The sequence below is a fragment of the Calonectris borealis genome, chromosome 4 (assembly GCF_964195595.1).
Source record: "Calonectris borealis chromosome 4, bCalBor7.hap1.2, whole genome shotgun sequence".
Lineage (NCBI taxonomy): Eukaryota > Metazoa > Chordata > Aves > Procellariiformes > Procellariidae > Calonectris > Calonectris borealis.
In genome coordinates, this window is record NC_134315.1 from 45,121,932 (window position 1) to 45,140,349 (window position 18,418).

General features: G+C 41.9%; 1 protein-coding gene across 6 annotated transcripts in view; it reads left to right on the top strand.

Moving 5' to 3' along the window:
* Nucleotides 1-10,284: 10,284 nt before the first annotated feature.
* The window catches only part of TMEM192 (transmembrane protein 192), a 30,037-nt gene continuing 21,903 nt past the window's right edge, over nucleotides 10,285-18,418 (top strand). For 3 of the 6 annotated variants that reach the window (XR_012673522.1, XM_075149392.1, XM_075149391.1), the window contains exons 1-4: nucleotides 10,304-10,469; nucleotides 11,625-11,771; nucleotides 15,897-16,161; nucleotides 18,211-18,345. Coding sequence is in view for 5 of the 6 variants with exons in the window: in XM_075149392.1 (XP_075005493.1) it covers nucleotides 10,362-10,469; nucleotides 11,625-11,771; nucleotides 15,897-16,161; nucleotides 18,211-18,345 (655 nt within the window). In the remaining variant the exon portion in view is untranslated. Of the gene's footprint in view, nucleotides 10,470-11,624; nucleotides 11,772-15,896; nucleotides 16,162-18,210; nucleotides 18,346-18,418 lie in introns of all 6 variants that reach the window. The other 3 variants (XM_075149393.1, XM_075149395.1, XM_075149394.1) reach the window with 3 other exon arrangements.

Genomic DNA, 18,418 nt, shown 5'->3' on the forward strand with positions numbered 1-18,418 from the left:
GGCCTTACTCTAGTGTAAGAGACTCTTCCCCGCCCACCCACCCCCCTCCAGAAGAATGGAATATTTAAAGTTTCAGAGACCTTGAGCTAAGGACTGGAATGCAGTTGAGAAGAATTACATTGAAAAGTAATGTGAAAAGGAAAAACAAGAAAGTGCATGCAGCAGTCTGAGAAAGGGACCAGATTGCAGAGGAATATGTACTGGAGAGTAGGCAGAGAGAGAAAAAATAAGACGTGTAAATTGGGAATGTGAAAAAAGGAATAGCAAAGCAGCTGCTATCAAAAATAAGCTGTACTGTGACCAAAATCAGTTAAATACAGTTAAGCATGGATAAAAATATTTAGTCTTTTCTAGCACTATTCTTCTGTGTAAGCAATTGCTGGAGCACTAAGAATGATACATACTTAATGAAAATAGGTGAACATTAAGATTTATTCTGTAAAGTTCACATAGACCTTATACGATGATGAAAATTAGTAACTAAGAACTGATTTTTCAGTGCTCAAAACCAGACGTGGTGTAATTTCCAAAAAGACTTGATATGGCACACAGTCTAGTAAACAGGCTTTAAATACTCCAAATCTAGTCTTGCAAAATAAGGGCCAAATAAAAAGCAAAGAGTATGAAGTTTCTGAGTTCTACTCAATGGAGAAGCCAGATCCTTGTGGTCAGTGCTGAACAGTGCAGTGTTCCTGTAGATTACAAGTTCATTTTAGTGCCACGGAAAAAGGAAGTCCTAGTTCAAGCAAGCATCAGGAATGGAAGCAAGCATAGGTCATGGCTTTGATTCATACCAGTATTGCAAATTACTAAGATGCAAAGTAGAGATCTTGATGAGCAGATCTGAGGCCCAGTGCTGCAAAGGTTTGGATTTCATCAAAGGTACGGTGTATCCTTGAGATGACTGTGGAGGAGGTGGACCAGCTCCTACTTTCAGACTTGTGTTGTTTCCTGCGCACTGGATAAGGCAATCAGGTCTCTATACTGAGTGGGTTCCATTCACTGAACCAGCAGAAAACCCATCAAAAATTACTAGATTTCACCTTGTAGCCATGCGATGACTTAGACATGATGCAAAGGTAGCAGCAGAAACCTGCAGCAGGGATTTCTTTGCTGCAGGCAAAGCTGATGATGGAGCTCCACCCTTCAACACAGAGTGATACCTTACTGAAACAAGTTCTGCACAGTTTTTGTGTACAGCCTACACGAAAAAAAAAAAAAGGATTTACAGGATCCAGTCTTTAGCAAACGATATATCATGTGGATAAGCAGGACTGTTAGGGTAGCCAGTCATTGGTGGTTTTTTCCTGATCATTTTACTTTGAAAGAGTGTAGATTATTCATATCTTCAGTCATACTTGTTTAACTTGTCAAAATACTATTTTCTTGAAAACCGAAGCAAAAGTATTTTTCTTCATAGCTAATAACTGTAAGGTATAGTACTATATCTATCAGTGCAAGTGCATCAAAGTCAGTGTATTTCTGCTCCATCATAATTATTCTCCACTCTAACAGCAATATTATAATCATAGAATCATAGAATCATTAAGGTTGGAAAAGACCTCTAAGATCATCGAGTCCAACCATCAACTCAACACCACCATGTCCACTAAACTATGTCCCTAAGCGCCACATCTACACGTCTTTTAAATACTTCCAGGGATGGGGACTCCACCACTTCCCTGGGCAGCCTGTTCCAAGGCCAGATCACTCTTTCAGGAAAGAAATTTTTCCTAATGTCCAATCTAAACCTCCCTTGGCGCAACTTGAGGCCATTTCCTCTCATCCTATCGCTAGTTACTTGGCAGAAGAGACCAACACCCACCTCGCTACAACCTCCTTTCAGGTAGTTGTAGAGCGCGATGAGGTCTCCCCTCAACCTCCTCTTCTCCAGACTAAACAACCCCAGTTCCCTCAGCCGCTTCTCATAAGACTTGTGCTCCAGGCCCTTCACCAGCTTCGTTGCCCTTCTCTGGACACGCTCCAGCACCTCCATGTCCTTCTTGTAGTGAGGGGCCCAAAACTGAACACAGGATTCGAGGTGCGGCCTCACCAGCGCCGAGTACAGGGGCACGATCACCTCCCTAGTCCTGCTGGCCACACTATTTCTGATATAGGCCAGGATGCCGTTGGCCTTCTTGGCCACCTGGGCACACTGCCGGCTCATGTTCAGCCGGCTGTCAATCAGCACCCCCGGGTGATTTTCCTCTGGGCAGCTTTCCAGCCACTCTTCCCCAAGCCTGTAGCGTTGCATGGGGTTGTTGTGGCCGAAGTGCAGGACCCGGCACTTGGTCTTGTTGAACCTCATACAGTTGGCCTCAGCCCATCGATCCAGCCTGTCCAGGTCCCTCTGCAGAGCCTTCCTACCCTCCAGCAGATCAAGACTCCCGCCCAACTTGGTGTCATCTGCAAACTCACTGAGGGAGCACTCGATCCCCTCGTCCAGATCATTGATAAAGATATTGAACAGGACCGGCCCCAGTACTGAGCCCTGGGGAACACCGCTCGTGACGAGCCGCCAACTGGATTTAACTCCGTTGACCACAACTCTCTGGGCTTGGCCGTCCAGCCAGTTTTTTACCCAGCGAAGAGTGCACCTGTCTAAGCCGTGAGCCGCCAGCTTCTCTAGGAGAATGCTGTGGGAGACAGTGTCAAAGGCTTTACTGAAGTCCAGGTAGACCACATCCACAGCCTTTCCCTCATTCATGAGGCGGGTTACCTGGTCATGGAGATGAGGTTGGTCAAGCAGGATCTGCCTTCCATGAACTTGTGCTGGCTGGGCCTGATCCCCTGGTTGTCCCGCACATGGCTCGTGAGCACCCTCAAAACCAACCGCTCCATGATCTTCCCTGGCACTGAGGTCAGGCTGACTGGCCTGTAGTTCCCGGGATCCTCCTTCCGGCCGTTCTTGTAGATGGGCGTCACATTGGCAAGCCTCCAGTCGTCCGGGACTTCCCCAGTCTTGGGGACTTACCAGGACTGCTGGTAAATGATGGAGAGCGGCTTGGCAAGCTCCTCCACCAGCCCCCTCAGTACCCTCGGGTGGATCCCATCTGGCCCCATAGACTTGTGAGCGTCCAGGTGGTGTAGCAGGTTGTTAACTTCTTCCTCTTGGATTATGGGGGGTTTATCCTGCTCACCATCCCTGTCTTCCAGCTCAGGGGGCTGAATACCCTGAGGATAACTGGTCTAACTATTGAAGACTGAGGCAAAGAAGGCATTAAGTACCTCAGCCTTATCCTCGTCCTTGGTGGCAATGTTCCCCCCCACCCCGCCGCATGCAATAAAGGAATAATATAGTCCTAACAAATTCAATCAACTGTTACACAGCATTTTGAGAAGAAAACAGGTACAGCTAATTAATTAAGATTACATTTAAACAATTGATATACTGCCATCTAGTGCTTACTGGATGCAAACTATACAGCAAAAATCTGTTAATTTCAATAGTTCTTGGTATCTATGATTGGCCTATAGCAAAAGAATAGGTAAACTCACCAATTTGCATATAGTCATGCATATAGTGAGCCTACCTAAGAACAGTAATTGGGAGCAGTTTACACTGTGAAAAGTGACACAGCGTGCTGAAAGAATAATTTCATATGCATATAAATCGTTTCATATGCATATAAATAAGACTGGAGGAACAGTATTTGCAGAGTCTACAGCACTTGAGGGGGCATTCAGTGAAACTGAAAAATGCTGTAGACTGGGAAAGAGCAAGTGGGATATAGTTCACACATTGTACAAATTCTTTTGTTGTACAAAAAGGCAATGAAATCAAAGACATTAAAATATTAAAAGATTATATTCAGGGAGTCATAACAATAACAGTTACATAGGTGCAGTTATTGCATATAATTTTGCACTGACAGGTTGTTTATAGAAAGTGAAAAGCATATCATGCTGCTATTCAAGAAATTTAGTAAATCCTTGTTCGGAATAATCTTTTTTTGTGTAAGAAAGACTAGAAGGTATTGCAAACTCATTCCAAAGATTAAGAAAAGAGCTCAGGATCACACTCAACTGTGCAGAATGTCTAGTAAAATTGGACTCCTATTAAATAAAAAACATGAAGGGGAAATTTAAATCAAAGATAAAAGTATGGAAAGGTTTATTCCAATAATTCTGGTACAAGCAGATACTCATACAATGAGTAGTTTATTATGGTGTTCCTGGAGTACAATTTTCACTGGCATCAGGGAAGGTCTCTTGCCAATTTTTCTATGCAAAAGGAGAACGTTGTGATCTGGACTAATATACCAGGGAAAAAATAGGTATCCTCAGAATCTAAAATATTCAAAAAACTACCTTGTCAGAATGCTAATATTTAACCATACAGCCTAAAAAGTTGGTTTATGCAAGCTAGTTCTTGACATGTTCATTTTATGATTTTCAGACAAAATACTTAGAAAATGGAAAAAGAATTGTGGGGGAAAAAACCACTAATTTTTCCTTGAAATTTCATCCTCTGTATTTATTTTAATTTTATCAGTAATTTTCTTGAGGCAAATTATCTCAAATATTCCTCCTTTTCAATGAAAATCACCCTAGATGGTATATAATCTAAACCCAAATATTTTCAGAAACATCTCTGCATTTCCCTTTATATAGTTCAAGTAAATGCTTGTCATATTGTGATGGCTTTATAATATAATATAAATGTGATTTTGAAAAATCAGAAGAAAGTTATAAAATCCATAGTTAAAAATTACTCTGCAGAGGGGAAACTTTTCACTCTGCAAATTAGGCATTTGCTTAAGCCCTAAACCATTTAAAACTCTCAAACTCATCTTTAGTGCAAAGTAAATAAGATACATTGTGATATTCTGTTTCAAAGTTTGATTTATACTTCTAGTGTATATTTCTAAAAATAAATATGAAATCGAGTTGTATCCCTTCTTTAACCTCAGTTTATTTCCTTTTGACTATAGCTGGAAATTCAGTAGAATTAAAAAAGTAAGCAAGAGTGCCCATTCTGTTGTTCACAATTTTTCCATTCACCGTTATGTTACATCCTTCATCTCATCTGCATTAAGCACTCCAAATTTTCTCTCTACACATCTATTAACTTTTATCTACTTGTTTTCATCAGTCTGGACTTTGTTACGGACACAGAAGACATTTTGCTAAAGGATTGGTACTAATAAATTAACTGAATTAACCAATGGCCATGCTAAGCCTTCAGCATTTAAATTTGTATATTAATTGGTGAAAGACTGAAAGAGTTTTTATTAATACCAGCGTTATACTCTTCTCTTTGCAATAGTTTGCATTTAAAGGCCACAGAATTTTTAATGGGCATTTTATTTATGAAGCCAAAGCTTCATAGCAAGCGGCAGTTTTTGATTACATGATTACTGTGTATAAACAGCCGCATGCTGTTCACCACAAAAAGCTTACACTTGCATGATGTGAAAATCTGAAACTGTACATGGAGAGAAAGGTTCCTTTATTTTAAATGTTGTGCTGGTTTTGGCTGGGATAGAGTTAATTTTCTTCATAGTAGCTAGTACCGGGCTGTGTTTTGGATTTGTGCTGAAAACAGCGTTGATAACACAGGGATGTTTTCGTTACTGCTGAGCAGTGCTTACACAGAGTCAAGGCCTTTTCTGCTTCTCACCCCACCCCACCAGCAAGGAGGCTGGGGGTGCACAAGAAGTTGGGAGGGGACACAGCTGGGACAGGTGACCCCAACTGACCAAAGGGATATTCCATACCATGTGATGTCATGCTCAGTATGTAAAGCTGGGGGAAGAAGAAGGAAGGGGGGGACGTTCGGAGGGATGGGGTTTGTCTTCCCAAGTAACCGTTACACGTGATGGAGCCCTGCTTTCCTGGAGATGGCTGAACACCTGCCTGCCCATGGGAGTAGTGAACGAATTCCTTGTTTTGCTCTGCTTGCGTGCGCAGCTTTTGCTTTACCCATTAACCTGTCTTTATCTCAACCTGCGAGTTTTCTCACTTTTACTCTTCCAATTCTCTCCCCCATCCCACTGGGGGGGAGTGAGCAAGTGGCTGTGGTGCTTAGTTGCTGGCTGGGGTTAAACCGCGACAAACGTGTTCAGCAGTAAACTGTTTTTTATCTCCATAGGATTTTAAAAACTTCCAGAAGCTTGAAATAAAACAAGTACCTGCGAAGTATCTGTAATTTGAGGCTAGAATATAGACTGCGCTTACTGCAATATGACTTTCAGGACTATTACAACCAATCCATGCAAATAAAATTGTCTTTACTGTTATTTTTACTTTTTCACTTCCCATTTGTATTTTTAGTCATGCTGGGATCTGTCACAACCCCGTATTCTTAGAGCAGAGAATGTATTCTTTATATAGAGCTGAATACAGTTTAAGTACTAATTGTACCTGCAATATGAATAAGAAACAGTAATAATAAATACAATTTATAGTTGAATGTGAAAAAGGTTGTGAGCCCAATCCTGTTTCCATTCATGCCAAATTTTAAATAAAACTGAGAGGAAGAAAAGTAGATATTAGTCCTCTTTGTGAGGATACAATTGTGAAAGTTAGTCCCCAAATATGGTAATTATTACTGATATGGAAAAAGTTATGCCTAAATATAGGATTTAATCCTGAATATCTAATCTATGTTAGCTTTCCTTAAGGGCAGCCAGCAAATAAGGACATCAGAGCATGGCATTGTTGGGCCATACCACATCTTTTTACTGTACCCTTATCGGATACCTTCATCGTTACTGATGGAGTTGCAGAGGAAGTAATTTAAGAACAGGCCATATCTTAACCTGTTTTAGACTCCCCAGCACAGGATCAGCCCTCAGGAGCAGACTTCCAAGTCATGTGCACTAAAATGACAATGTCTGCAAAATTTGCCAGAAGATGGAACAGGAATTGAGCAGAAGAGAATCTTACTTCATTAAAACCTTACTTACATCATTAAAACCTCTTGCTATAAAAATTACCTGTGAATCTAGTAATTAAAACAATATATCAAAACCAAAACACAGATTGGGTGATCTACTAAGAATTAGAGTAGACTACTGCTATAAAGATTATATAGATGTTTTAGGTAAACCAGTTGAAATTGGCAGTCACATATTTCTAAAAGTGCTAACTGGTGTTGCGTACAGTAAATACTTATGCACTTCAAATATTTAAACTTTTAATTTTTCCCCAACTGTGCTCTTCAGTAACCCATTGAGAACACTTCATTTTCCGTTCAGTAGAAACAATACTTACAATTATGTATAAAATTATACACATTCAAATGAGTGCTGATAAATGTAAACTTCCTGGGACTTTAGGATTCTAAAATTATACTTAGCAGAATTTATTTATTTGATTTTATCTCAAACACTTGTCTAATGACATGTATCATGCGCACTGCATATATGTATGTAAGCCATTGGATCAAGATGTTTTGTGAGTATACAGCAGTTTGCAGTAATAGATTATACATTAGACCAAATTTCTAAATCTCTGAACAGAGATTGTTAGAAAATGATCTCTGAACAAGCACAGTGAAATGGCAACTATTTAGCAGCAATTGTGTCCACTTTTTAAATAGTGTGCTGCTGATACAATGTAGACAAAGTATGTGTTTCTCACCTGACTGTATTGAGTATCTGAAGAAACGGGCTAAACCCAAGATTATAGCTAGCCTACAGTATTGTATGGAGACTGGCAATAGGAGGAGGAGTACTTCCACAACTGAAATTATTATGCTAATAAAAAATGTAGTTGCTTGAGCTCAGGTATCCAAGTGATGAACCAAATCCCTGATTTTAGGCTTCTTGGTTCCTGAGTCTTTGAACAACTGTTCTAAATAACTTCATTTTTTTATTATATCTCTTTCCCCGCTACTGTTTCCCCTCAGATACCATCCTTGCCGAATTCAGAATCCAAACCCTCCAGATTAAAGGACAAAACCATGGGTGCATTCCTAAGCATGCATGTAAGCAAGCAAACAAAATGTGGGGAAATAAGAGAAATAAATGTGCAGTTCAGCATTTTATTTGGTCACAAATGAAAGCAATAGCAGCTAAGCAACACGAGATGATATGTGACTATTTTTTGTAAAAGATTTTTTTTTTGTTTTGGGAGGTTTTTTGTTTCTCCAAAAAGTTTAATGCTATTTTAATTATTTTAAAAAATAAACTGCTGTAAAGTATTTTTAATCAATATAAATGTATGTATAGTAAAAAAAGAAATTCTAGCCATTGTCATTAACTGGCATTGTTATTAGCTTCTTGGCTGTGTGACTAGGTACAATACACTGCACCCTAGCATTTCTGGTTATTCCAGAACAGACGTGTTAACCAGAACACAGACATTGTTGCTCCTTGCAAAACAAACAAAAGGTAAAGACTTCATGCTTTTCAAGCTGAGCAAAAGCTCAAACAAAGGCACTAGCAGGTAAGCTGTATAGTTATACAAAGAATGGGAAGTTCTGGCAGTCACACGCATCCTCGTAAAAATTGCACAATCAAGTTTCAGACTGATCTATTGAGCCACCCTAATCTTTGATATTTGTTAGACCTGCGTAGATGTAGACCACACCTGCTGAGCTAACTACTTGGCAAGGCAGAACACCTTACAAAAGTTATGCCGATTACTTGAACAGCAACCAGTGAATTGTGGCCTCACTCCACTGTCACAGAAAAACTTTGTCCTCTGGCTGCTGATCAGTTAGGATTTGTGTTCTTGTGGGGAATGAAAAAAGAGGAAACACAATGAAGAAGAGGAAAAAAGAACATTTGGGCTGAGAAAGTGGAACTGAGCAGGCTCTTATCACAGGAGCTGGACTTAAACTTACTGAAACCAGCAAGTTTAAGGCTTGTTTTTCATTTAAAGTAGTTGCCCAGGTCGTTAAATATGTGTATCTATGTAAAACAAGAACAAATGAATGCAAGTTATGAATGTAAATGCTCTGGGTGGGAGGTTGCAGTTGGGTATTTTTCTACAAAAAGATACCCAAGAGAAGTCACAGGAACAGAGATTGAAAACTTGGGACAGCCTGAAGAAGCCCATACCAGCTTTTCCCCTTTGGCACTTCTGCATTCGTTCAAGAGAGGCAGAGCCACGTCAGCTGTTCAGGGTGACAGCCCTGGCTTCTCTTAAATAGTACACAAAGAACAATTCCAACCTGGAGATGATACTATCTTGCAGTCTTTCAAGCCCCTGTTACAGCTTTGATCCTCTTCGGTGTCCTCACTAACATCAGCTCAAGGCTCCAGAATGGTCTCATAAAGAAAACAGAAGGTTAAGAAACGTTGGCAGATGAACGGAGCACACAACAGATAATAAATATGCAGCTTTGTAAATTCATACTATGCAACGCTTGAACACTGTGTCATTCTGATCGTTCCCATTTCAGAAAGGATATTGCTGAAAAAGGTCAGATAAGCTAACAAAGATTACCAAAGAATAACTAAAGTGGTCAAGGAGTGTTTGGTACACAAAAGGGTGTCAAGGAGTAGTAAGACAGAGATCCATAAAGTGAGTAGCGTGCACACCAGGAGTGGCTATAGTCTCTCTCAAGAGCAAAGGGTGGCAAAATGGAATTAGCAGTGGGCAGGTTTTAAAGAAAATGTGTTTCTTCACAAAATACACAACTGGGCCAGAAATATCTTTGATGACTTACTATGCGCCTTATGCATGCTAAAACTTTCCATGGTCTGAAGGGGCAACCAGACACGTTCATGGAGAAGGGCTCCACTGGAAATAATTAAGTGCATAGACTGTCCCTTTCTCAAGAAGTCCCTGCAAGACAAATTGTTTGGCAATGGGAAAATACTCTGCACAGCAAGCTGAAAGCAACCCTACGCTGCCTTTATCCCCACGCTTTTTTAGTAGGCACCTGCTGCTCTTTACTCTTACTTGCTTTCCCCTCCCTGCGATGCCACCTGAGCCGCCTGCCCCGCAGGGACACCAGCCCTGGGCCTGCATTAACTAGCCCCCCTTTTAAATTCAGCCCCGGGCTGCCGAGTCGGCTTGACCGAGCCTCGCCAAGGGAGGGCGCGGCACCGCGGGGCGGGCTCGGGGGGCACAGTGTTGGGTACAGATCCCGCTCCGTGAGGTGGGAAGCCCCCATCTCCCGGGCGAGAAACACGGCCCGGGCTGGGCCGGGCCCCGACTGCGGGGAGCGGGACGGGGCGGGGGCGGCGCCTCGGCCACCGCCGGCGGGACAAGGCCCCTCCGCGGCTGCCCCCGCCCGCCGGCTGCGGCCCCGCCCCGGGGCCGGCGCTGCGGCGCGGCTCGGGCCCAATAGCGGCGGGGGTGCTAATGGCGGGGCGGGGCGGGGCGGCGGGGCCTGCGCCTGGCCTGCCGGTGGCCGGGCCGCCGGTTAAATACAGCCGGGGCGGCCGAGGCGGGGAGCGGAGATGGCGCTGACGGCGGGGAGGCGGCGGCAGGACCTGGACAACGTGAGTGCGGGCAGGCCGGGGCCGGTGGCTCCTCCTGGGGTGAGGGCGGCCAGGCTGCCGATAACGGTGGGCGCCGCTGGGAGAGCGCCTCGCTTTCCGTTTCGTCTCTCCCTTCCACTTCTCCCGCTGCTTTCTGTGCTAAGCGCTGAAGGCTTTTTCTTCTTCTTCCGGGGGGAGCAGCCGGCCGAGGCGTCTCGTCCGTGGCCGTTTCGGAAGTAAAGAGGCCGCCGGGGCCGCTCCGTGCCTGAAACGCCCCTGAATAATTGGGGTGTGGGTTGTTTTTAATCGAGGTTATTAATTCAGTCGAGGCCGGTTGGGTAGCTTGTTTAGTTCTGATGGGTTCTCTTCCACTGAGAGAACCTGCAAGTGTCACCTCCGGTTCGCTGCGCGCTGGCGTGGCCGCGGCGTTCTTCTGTTTGTTGGGGTGTTTCCCGCCCCCCCCCAGCGGGAAGCCTGGGCGGGCCAGGCTCCCTGGCTGCGGCTCTGCCCGTTCCCGCCTGCCCTCCTCCTCCTCCTCCCGGTGCTGGTGCGGGGCGGTCACATGCTGGAAACGGGTCTGGGAGCCAGGAGGCTGAAGCCTTGAGCTGTGGTAACATCCGTGCCTAACAGAAGGCCCATTTTTTTAAGGCGTTTTGGCTTTTAACAGCTGTGGTTTTGGCTCATCTTAATTAAATGAAACCTGGGTTTGATCTAACTGGGACTCTTACTAGGTTTTTCTTAATGTTAGATTGACTGCGTGCCATCATCATCTCTCTCGCTTTAATTACCCCCCTCCCCATGTTGCCTGTAATAGTATCTGCGCAGGGAGGTTATGTCATCCAGCACTTACTGACGCTAGCTGTATTTCAGGATGCAGGCAGTACTTGTATAAAGAATGTGAGAGATTTTAATTGTCACTGTTTTCACCTTTTCATGTAAACATACTAATATTTCTGGCCTCTCTCAGGAGTGATGCTCAATACTTGTAATACATTTTAAAGACTAAAGTTCCTGAAGACTCAGTGCAATGCTGGAGGTAGATTAGTGTCGGATTCCTCAGGGACTGTGTTCTTACATAAAGATGTGTTGAGAGTTTAACCTAGAATTTAAGAGCTTGTCTCAAGATACTAACTTAGTTTTTTTTCCCCAAAGCTTGATTTGCTAACAGGAAATTGCTAGAACTTTGTGCTTTACTTTTAGAGCTTACCTGTTATTACTCTTTGCCCTCCCCTTCTGCTGCAGGGTTCCTTGGAAATAACACAGAGTTTGGAAGATGATCCTCTACTGGATGCACCGCTTATTTCGTCTCATACATTGCATTCCCAACTGAGGCCAAGATTTCATGCTATCCCAGCAGTTCTCCTTGCCAATTTTCTGTTGCTAATACATGTAAGTTTAAGCAGCACAATTTCCTTATGCAAATTTGCTGTCTCTATTCTGAATTCTTGTGGGTCACATAGACAGAAGTCTCCTGAGACTTGCGTGCACTGTTCTTCCAAACCAGTTAAGTCTTACTTGCCAATGAATTTTGATAGTGTATATGCTACATGATACTTGCTGTGTTCTCATTCTGATTGTTTGTCAGTGCTAACATGTGATGACATGTCTTGTTAGGAATAAAAGCCTTTTAAGTAGTAGTTCTTCTATGCTGTTGGAAATGTACTTTTAAAATAATATTACTGCTGTAGAAGTGCTTAGACTAGTTATAGAAGGCTGAGATAATTTTGATGCCATGCCTTCTGGAGGCTGAACTTAATGTCACAGGGAAGACTTAAGGTATTTCTTACAGTAACTAAACAAGTAAAGTTGGACTTGCTCCAGGGGTTTCGTTAGTGGATGGAGAGATAAAGGAATCCAAATGTTACTTCCTGCTCTGACTTCTGGGGATTATGGGTGAAAATTGCAGATAAAGGACAGATCTTGTACCTAGCAGTATGAAGGCCTTTTTGAGGCTGGTAGACAGAAGTAGAGAGGCTCCTGCCTAGTAGTGAGTTATCTTTGATAAGCTGAAGAGGCTTATTGTTGCTTGTGAGCATGTGGAAACCAAACATGAAGAATGAAGAGTTCTGATCCTAAGATCTAACTGAAATGGTACTTGCATGGTGCTTAGGGACATGGTTTAGTGGTGGACTTGGTAGCGTTGGGTAAATGGTTGGACTTGATCTTAAGGGTCTCTTCCAACCTAAATGTTTCTATGATTCTATAATGCCACTAACACTGACCTGAATATAGTATGTGTAAAAAGCCAGAGAGTGCACAAGACATGTATATATGTGTTGCTAGCTATTTTAGAGCTTCATTTGATCCCTAACAAAAAATGCTGTGCCCGGTGCTCTGCAAAACATACTCTCTGCCAGAACTTTAAAAGCACATGCCAACCTCTAAAGGTCTCTCTTTGGGCAGCTGCATAAAGCTGTTCAAACAATATGCCCTGCCCTTCTAATTTTAGCAGTAAATGTTTTGTGGGCCTCTTAGTAATATCAAGAAATGTCCCTCTGTCAGGTAGACTTGGGAAAGACGTCTGCTGTTCTGCTGAATAAACCAGCAAAATTCCCAGTGGAAACTGCATATCCAGCCTTATTCCCTTCCACTACCAGAAGAACACTGGTGCCATCCCTTTATGGTGGCACTTGAAGTCTGCATTACAAAGGTAGATACTCCAATTGGTAGTAGAGCAGTAAATGTTTTTCCACCTAGCCTTGGGGCCTTACTATCTACTGGCATAACTGATGTAGCCAAATGTCAGTCACTCAGGTCCTAGGAAACTGCTGCCTCTTCTGTCCTCATCACTTCCCCTCTCCTGCAAATGGAGAGGAGTATGGGGAGGTGAAGAGAGAAAACTGCTGAGGCCTCTGTCAACACACACTTTTCTAGGTAAAGTCTTGCTGCTGTTGCTGAACCTGCTGCAGTGGCTACTTGGTCCTTGGAGCAAAATGGAGAAATATCCTTTCTTATTGGTGAAATACAGCATTAGAATTGCCACATGAAATGGTGCTGTCTCCCTTGCTGAAAAGATGGATGGGGAAAACAAGCTTATTGGATTTCCTTCCCCTCTGCTTCTGCAAACGTGCACAAAACTTGTGGAACGTGGAGACACCAGGTTAGCTTCTGATGCACAGCCTGCCAAAGGGGCAAGTATCCTGGAGAAGTTAAGCCATCATAGTATTATGTGGTAGAGTTGCAATGCATCTCTAAAGTAATTTGTGCGTAACTTGGAGTATTTCTTCTCCACCCTCCTGTGCCAAGATACAGGGTTAGGCAGCAAATAGCTGCTTCAGTGCAGCTGCCTAGTTACATACAATTCTGGAGTGTGTGGGTAGGATATGCTGGAGTGTGGTGGGGCTGGGTTTTTTGAGTGGCTTTCCTTTTGCCAAGCCTTGCTTTTCTGCAGGCTTCTGGCTCCTATTAGGAGACTCTAGAGAGCAGTGTGAAGGGTACGGGCTAGAAATAATTTCTTTGCTAACCCTGTCTTTCCTTAATCCCCTCTGTCTACGCCCATCCCCAAAACTGAACTTAAATACTACTCCAAGAATAACTTTTTGTCTATAAAAATCCCCTGTACTGGGGTGAAGCACCTGTTGTTGGACTACCCTAAAATGTAAGCAAAATATCTTTAATAAATGCCACCCTTAATGCCAGCTACCTGCTTCTGCTTGTATACACTGCCGTAGTGGATTAGTAGAGCTGCAATGCTAGGCCATTTTTGCTTGCATCAGTTTGATATAGCCATCTTCTGTACTGAAACACATTCCTAACACCTGGAGGGAGTAGAACTAGATGTGTTACTGTTTTAAAATGGCAAACTGCACAGTAAATGGACCAAATAAAATATGGGTTAGCTGGATTATTCTTAGCTTTGTAAGAAAAGGAGGTGGTAAAATAATAGATTAAATAATATTTTGTTGATAACCCTCCCTCTTATTTCACTACTTAATCTAGCTACTTAACCCATCTCAATTTGGGATTTAATTTGCATTTGAAGTAATGGTCTTATGGATAACATAGAACACACTCTTTTTTCCTTCCTCCCACCTTCTACCCTGTCTGTCCTTTATAATATCTCCCTTAGGTATTCATGACTATTGGAAAGTTATTCCCCTTTCTTCCTCCCTCCAACTACCTAACTCTGTTCACAACCAGAGCAAGCTAAGGGCAGTTCATATCAAGAGTAAGTAGGTGGTTCTGAAAGGTTAATTTCTGTGAAGAAAGTTGCTTTGAGAAATGACAAAAATATGAAAAAATAAGTTTAAGGGAGTGGGAAGGGGGTGGTGGGCTCTTGAATGTCCATAGAATTAAGTATGGAAACAAACCTAGCAAATGAAAATTGGATACTTTCCTCCATCTTCGGTGTTTCTGTCAGTTATAAGATGCAGGACACTAGACACTTTTTAAGCTAAGTATATTAGAGGTGTTAGACTTTTGCAGACTTGAGGCAAATTGATTTTTTGTTGTATATAGAAGCTCTCAATTTACTTCTGTATTGGTGGGGGTTGTTTTTGTTTTCAGTTCCATTTTAAAATATTCCTATTCTGTAGAATGAAGCAGGATGAGGAAGTACCATATTTTCTTGTTCACTGAATGAAAACAGTAGAGAGTATTTTCTATGACAAAGACATTCTATAAAGGTTAGAAAAAAGCCCCGTGTGTATACATATACCCCAGATAATGTGCACCCAAAACTCTGCATTCTAGTTGGCCAAAAGATTGCTGATGCTCACTGCTGATGATGAAAATTTGGAGAAAAGTCTAGAAGACAGGAAAACTTATGCCATAATGGCACTAGTCTGAAAGGACAAGTGTATATAGAATCTGACTGATTATATTCTGGTCATTCTGACATAAATTCTGAGCAAAATGGAAAAATCTGATAATAAATATACTAAAGAATGATTACCGACTGGCAAAGATGCCTACTCAGTGTTAATTTGTAAGTTACTATGATGATGTGTCACTTTTTTCTAATGCCATAACCTGGAGATTATTTTTAATGGATATACTAAAGGGTTGATTTTTCATTTATGAAATGTCAGTTTAAAGAAACAGAGACTGTACCACTAAGATATGAGGCTGTCCTGCAGAGCAGTAACAAGTGTAATTGAATGAGTCTAAAAAGATGTGATTTTTTTATTTTTTGAGGGAGTATAAATCAAGTTCCCATTAAAGTAAAAAGGCATAGTAAGAGGGTCCAGAAATAAGATAAATTCACTATGAAGGAGACTCAGAACAGTGAAATTGATTTAGAAGAAATTCTGGGAAGAGTAGTGATTCTCAGCTCTGTTCGGCTGGAGACTGGTTGCCCTCCTGGAAGACAATCTTACTACTTAGCAGTTTCAGTCATCAGTATGTTCCTAGAATGACATGTAGTGGTTGTAGTAAGTGTCTAATGTTTTATACATTATCTCAACTCTAAGATCAATTCATAAAGTAATGCATAATGAATAAATTACATAAGTCTTTTTTTTATAGTTAAATGTTGACTTTAAGAGTTTTCCTCTCTCTTCCCTTCTCTTCCAGGTTGCTTTTGTTGTTCTAGCATTTTTAGCAGCTATGTTTTGTTCTTACCCCAATCCAAATCAGGATAAGTGCCCTGGAAACTATACTCACCCACTTAAAGTGCAGACTGTCATAATTATTGCAAAAGTAATTCTGTGGATTCTGCATGTGTTTTTTGAACGATATATCCAGCACCACCACAGTAAAGTCAGAAGCAGAGGTTACTTCTCAATATACCGATCAACAAGACATCTAAAAAGGCTTCCACTGCTGATACACTCCACAGGTGAATTGAACTTGTTTTCTTGTTTTTTTTTCTTCTAAAGCTTTAAAGTGACACAATAAAAGACTGAACAGTTGATGTATAAATGTATGTTATGAACTTTTAAAAACCTGCCTATGAGCATTTATAAAAGCTATTTATTTCAGTCGGTTGGACCTCCTGACTGACCTTTCTGGCCTGCCAGATGCATGTTGTAAAGAACTCTTTGTAGTGGAAAAATGCCCACAAGTGTGAAATTGAGTAAAACATCTAGTCATTTGCATCTAGTCTTCAGCCATAAAATGTTCAGCCAGTGTTTGGCTGCTAGTGATCTCGATTTACATACTCATTTGTCTAGTTGGATATGTGGCAAGACTGCTAGTCCTTCCAAGAAGTGTGCTACTCTTTTCAAGCTCAGCAATTCCAGTAGAAACAGATGAATTGCCTGTTGCTCAACAGCTGTCTGAAATCAGTAAAATAAGCAATATTCTAATCTACAGTGGGGCTATGTGTAACATTCAGCTCTACTGCTGACTGTCTTTTTCTACTTTCTATGGAGAAAGGGTTGTGTATGGGAGTGATTTAACTCTGTATATTCTAAGTTACATCACTGGCCAGGACAGCTGAAAGAAGTGTTGGTACAATTAGTTGGTGTAGCTTTTCTAACAAACTACTTCAACAAATCTAAAATCCATCTAACTTGAGGGGATTTTTCTTCACACAGAAATAGCAGCGGAAAAGGGAACAGTGGTGGCTTTTACAGTATTTTTGCCTCTTATAATCCCACCTCCCTTCTGTAAGTCTTCTGAATAACTGGAGTAGAATTTTTTTCACCAGAATTGGTAAGTTAGATATAAAGTTTAGATATAAACCCCTCGCTTTCTTCCCACCCAGTCACTAAAAGAGCTACTCAGCTTGACGAAGGTGCAAAACTTCAGGCTCTGGCCACTAGATAGAGCTCTGAAGATAAAGATATGTTTGGAGTGCAGTGACAAAAATCAGGCTACAGCAGGCTTAAGGATGTTTCAAAAGAGTAAAAGGACTATTTCTGCCTATTGCAATGTAATCTGGAATACTCAGCCCTGTCTTCAGTCTTAGGTGAAGCCCACTTCTCCCCTACCAGAGAAACTCTGGGCATGTGTAAACATTCAGGTGCAATCAGTTGTGTGCTGTGGACTCCTGATGTAAATAATCTATAGTTCAGAAGGTGGTTAGCTCCATTACTGCAAACTCCCTGCCATACTAATCACTGCTGATGACACTTCCATCCTGACAGTTCAGCTGCCTAACACAGTATGAAAGATAACTGTACAGTCCCCTAGCTACATTAATAGTCTTAACTAGCACTTAGTGCTTTATGCAGACGCCGGTTATAACATTTCTACAGGAAGGAGAAGAACATTTCACACTCTCCTTCAGAGGAGAAGAGGGTGTGTAAAGAATTAAGAATGTGTGTTAGATCTGTAATTCAACACCTGCTCTCCTTGACTAATTGTGCTCATTTCAGTTAAACTTTCAGTAACTTGCAAGTATTGAAATAATAGCCAGGCAACTGGAAGCCTATGCGAGTATCTCTCTGTGAAAGGAAGGTGTTTGGTTTTGCTCCATTAGCCTCATTTAAATATACTCAAATCCACCACTTGAAGGAAAATGCCCTCTCACTTTGAATTGACTGATGTGATCTCTTGGGAATGGAAAGAAATTAATAGTCTCCAAGCAGTTTTGGGGATGGATAGCAGCAACAAGGCTAGAAACTGTTTAGGCCCACACATGTATATTAGGTATTTAAAGTGTGTTTTTTCCACTCTTAAGTCAGAAAAATCTATAAGAAAACACATATTTCTCTACCACTACAGTCAAATGCTGAAATGAAACCTCATTTTGCTGCCAGCAGTTGTAAGCTTGCATCACCTGTGTTAAGGAAATTAGCCAAAGAGGCAAGTATGGTATGAAATGGAAAAGTGTTGCTGAAATGTTGCAGCCTAATGCAGATACTGGGGATGAGAGAGTACTAAGTTATTTTCAACAACTAATGAAATGTTACACCTGTGAAATATAACATTTGTTTTCTAGGTAATGCAGCCCTGCTTTTGATTCTGTCCATGCAGCATTCCTTTCCTGATCGCAGTAAAGCGTACCTGTATCTTATCCTGGGGGTCCTGGGCCTGGAGCTGATTAGCTCCCTGATATGCCTGGTGATTTACACAGGTGAGAGGCACTTTTTGCCTTCTTGAGTGAGACTTGCTGTAGCTGCTACTCAACTGTTGTTTGCCCTCACAGT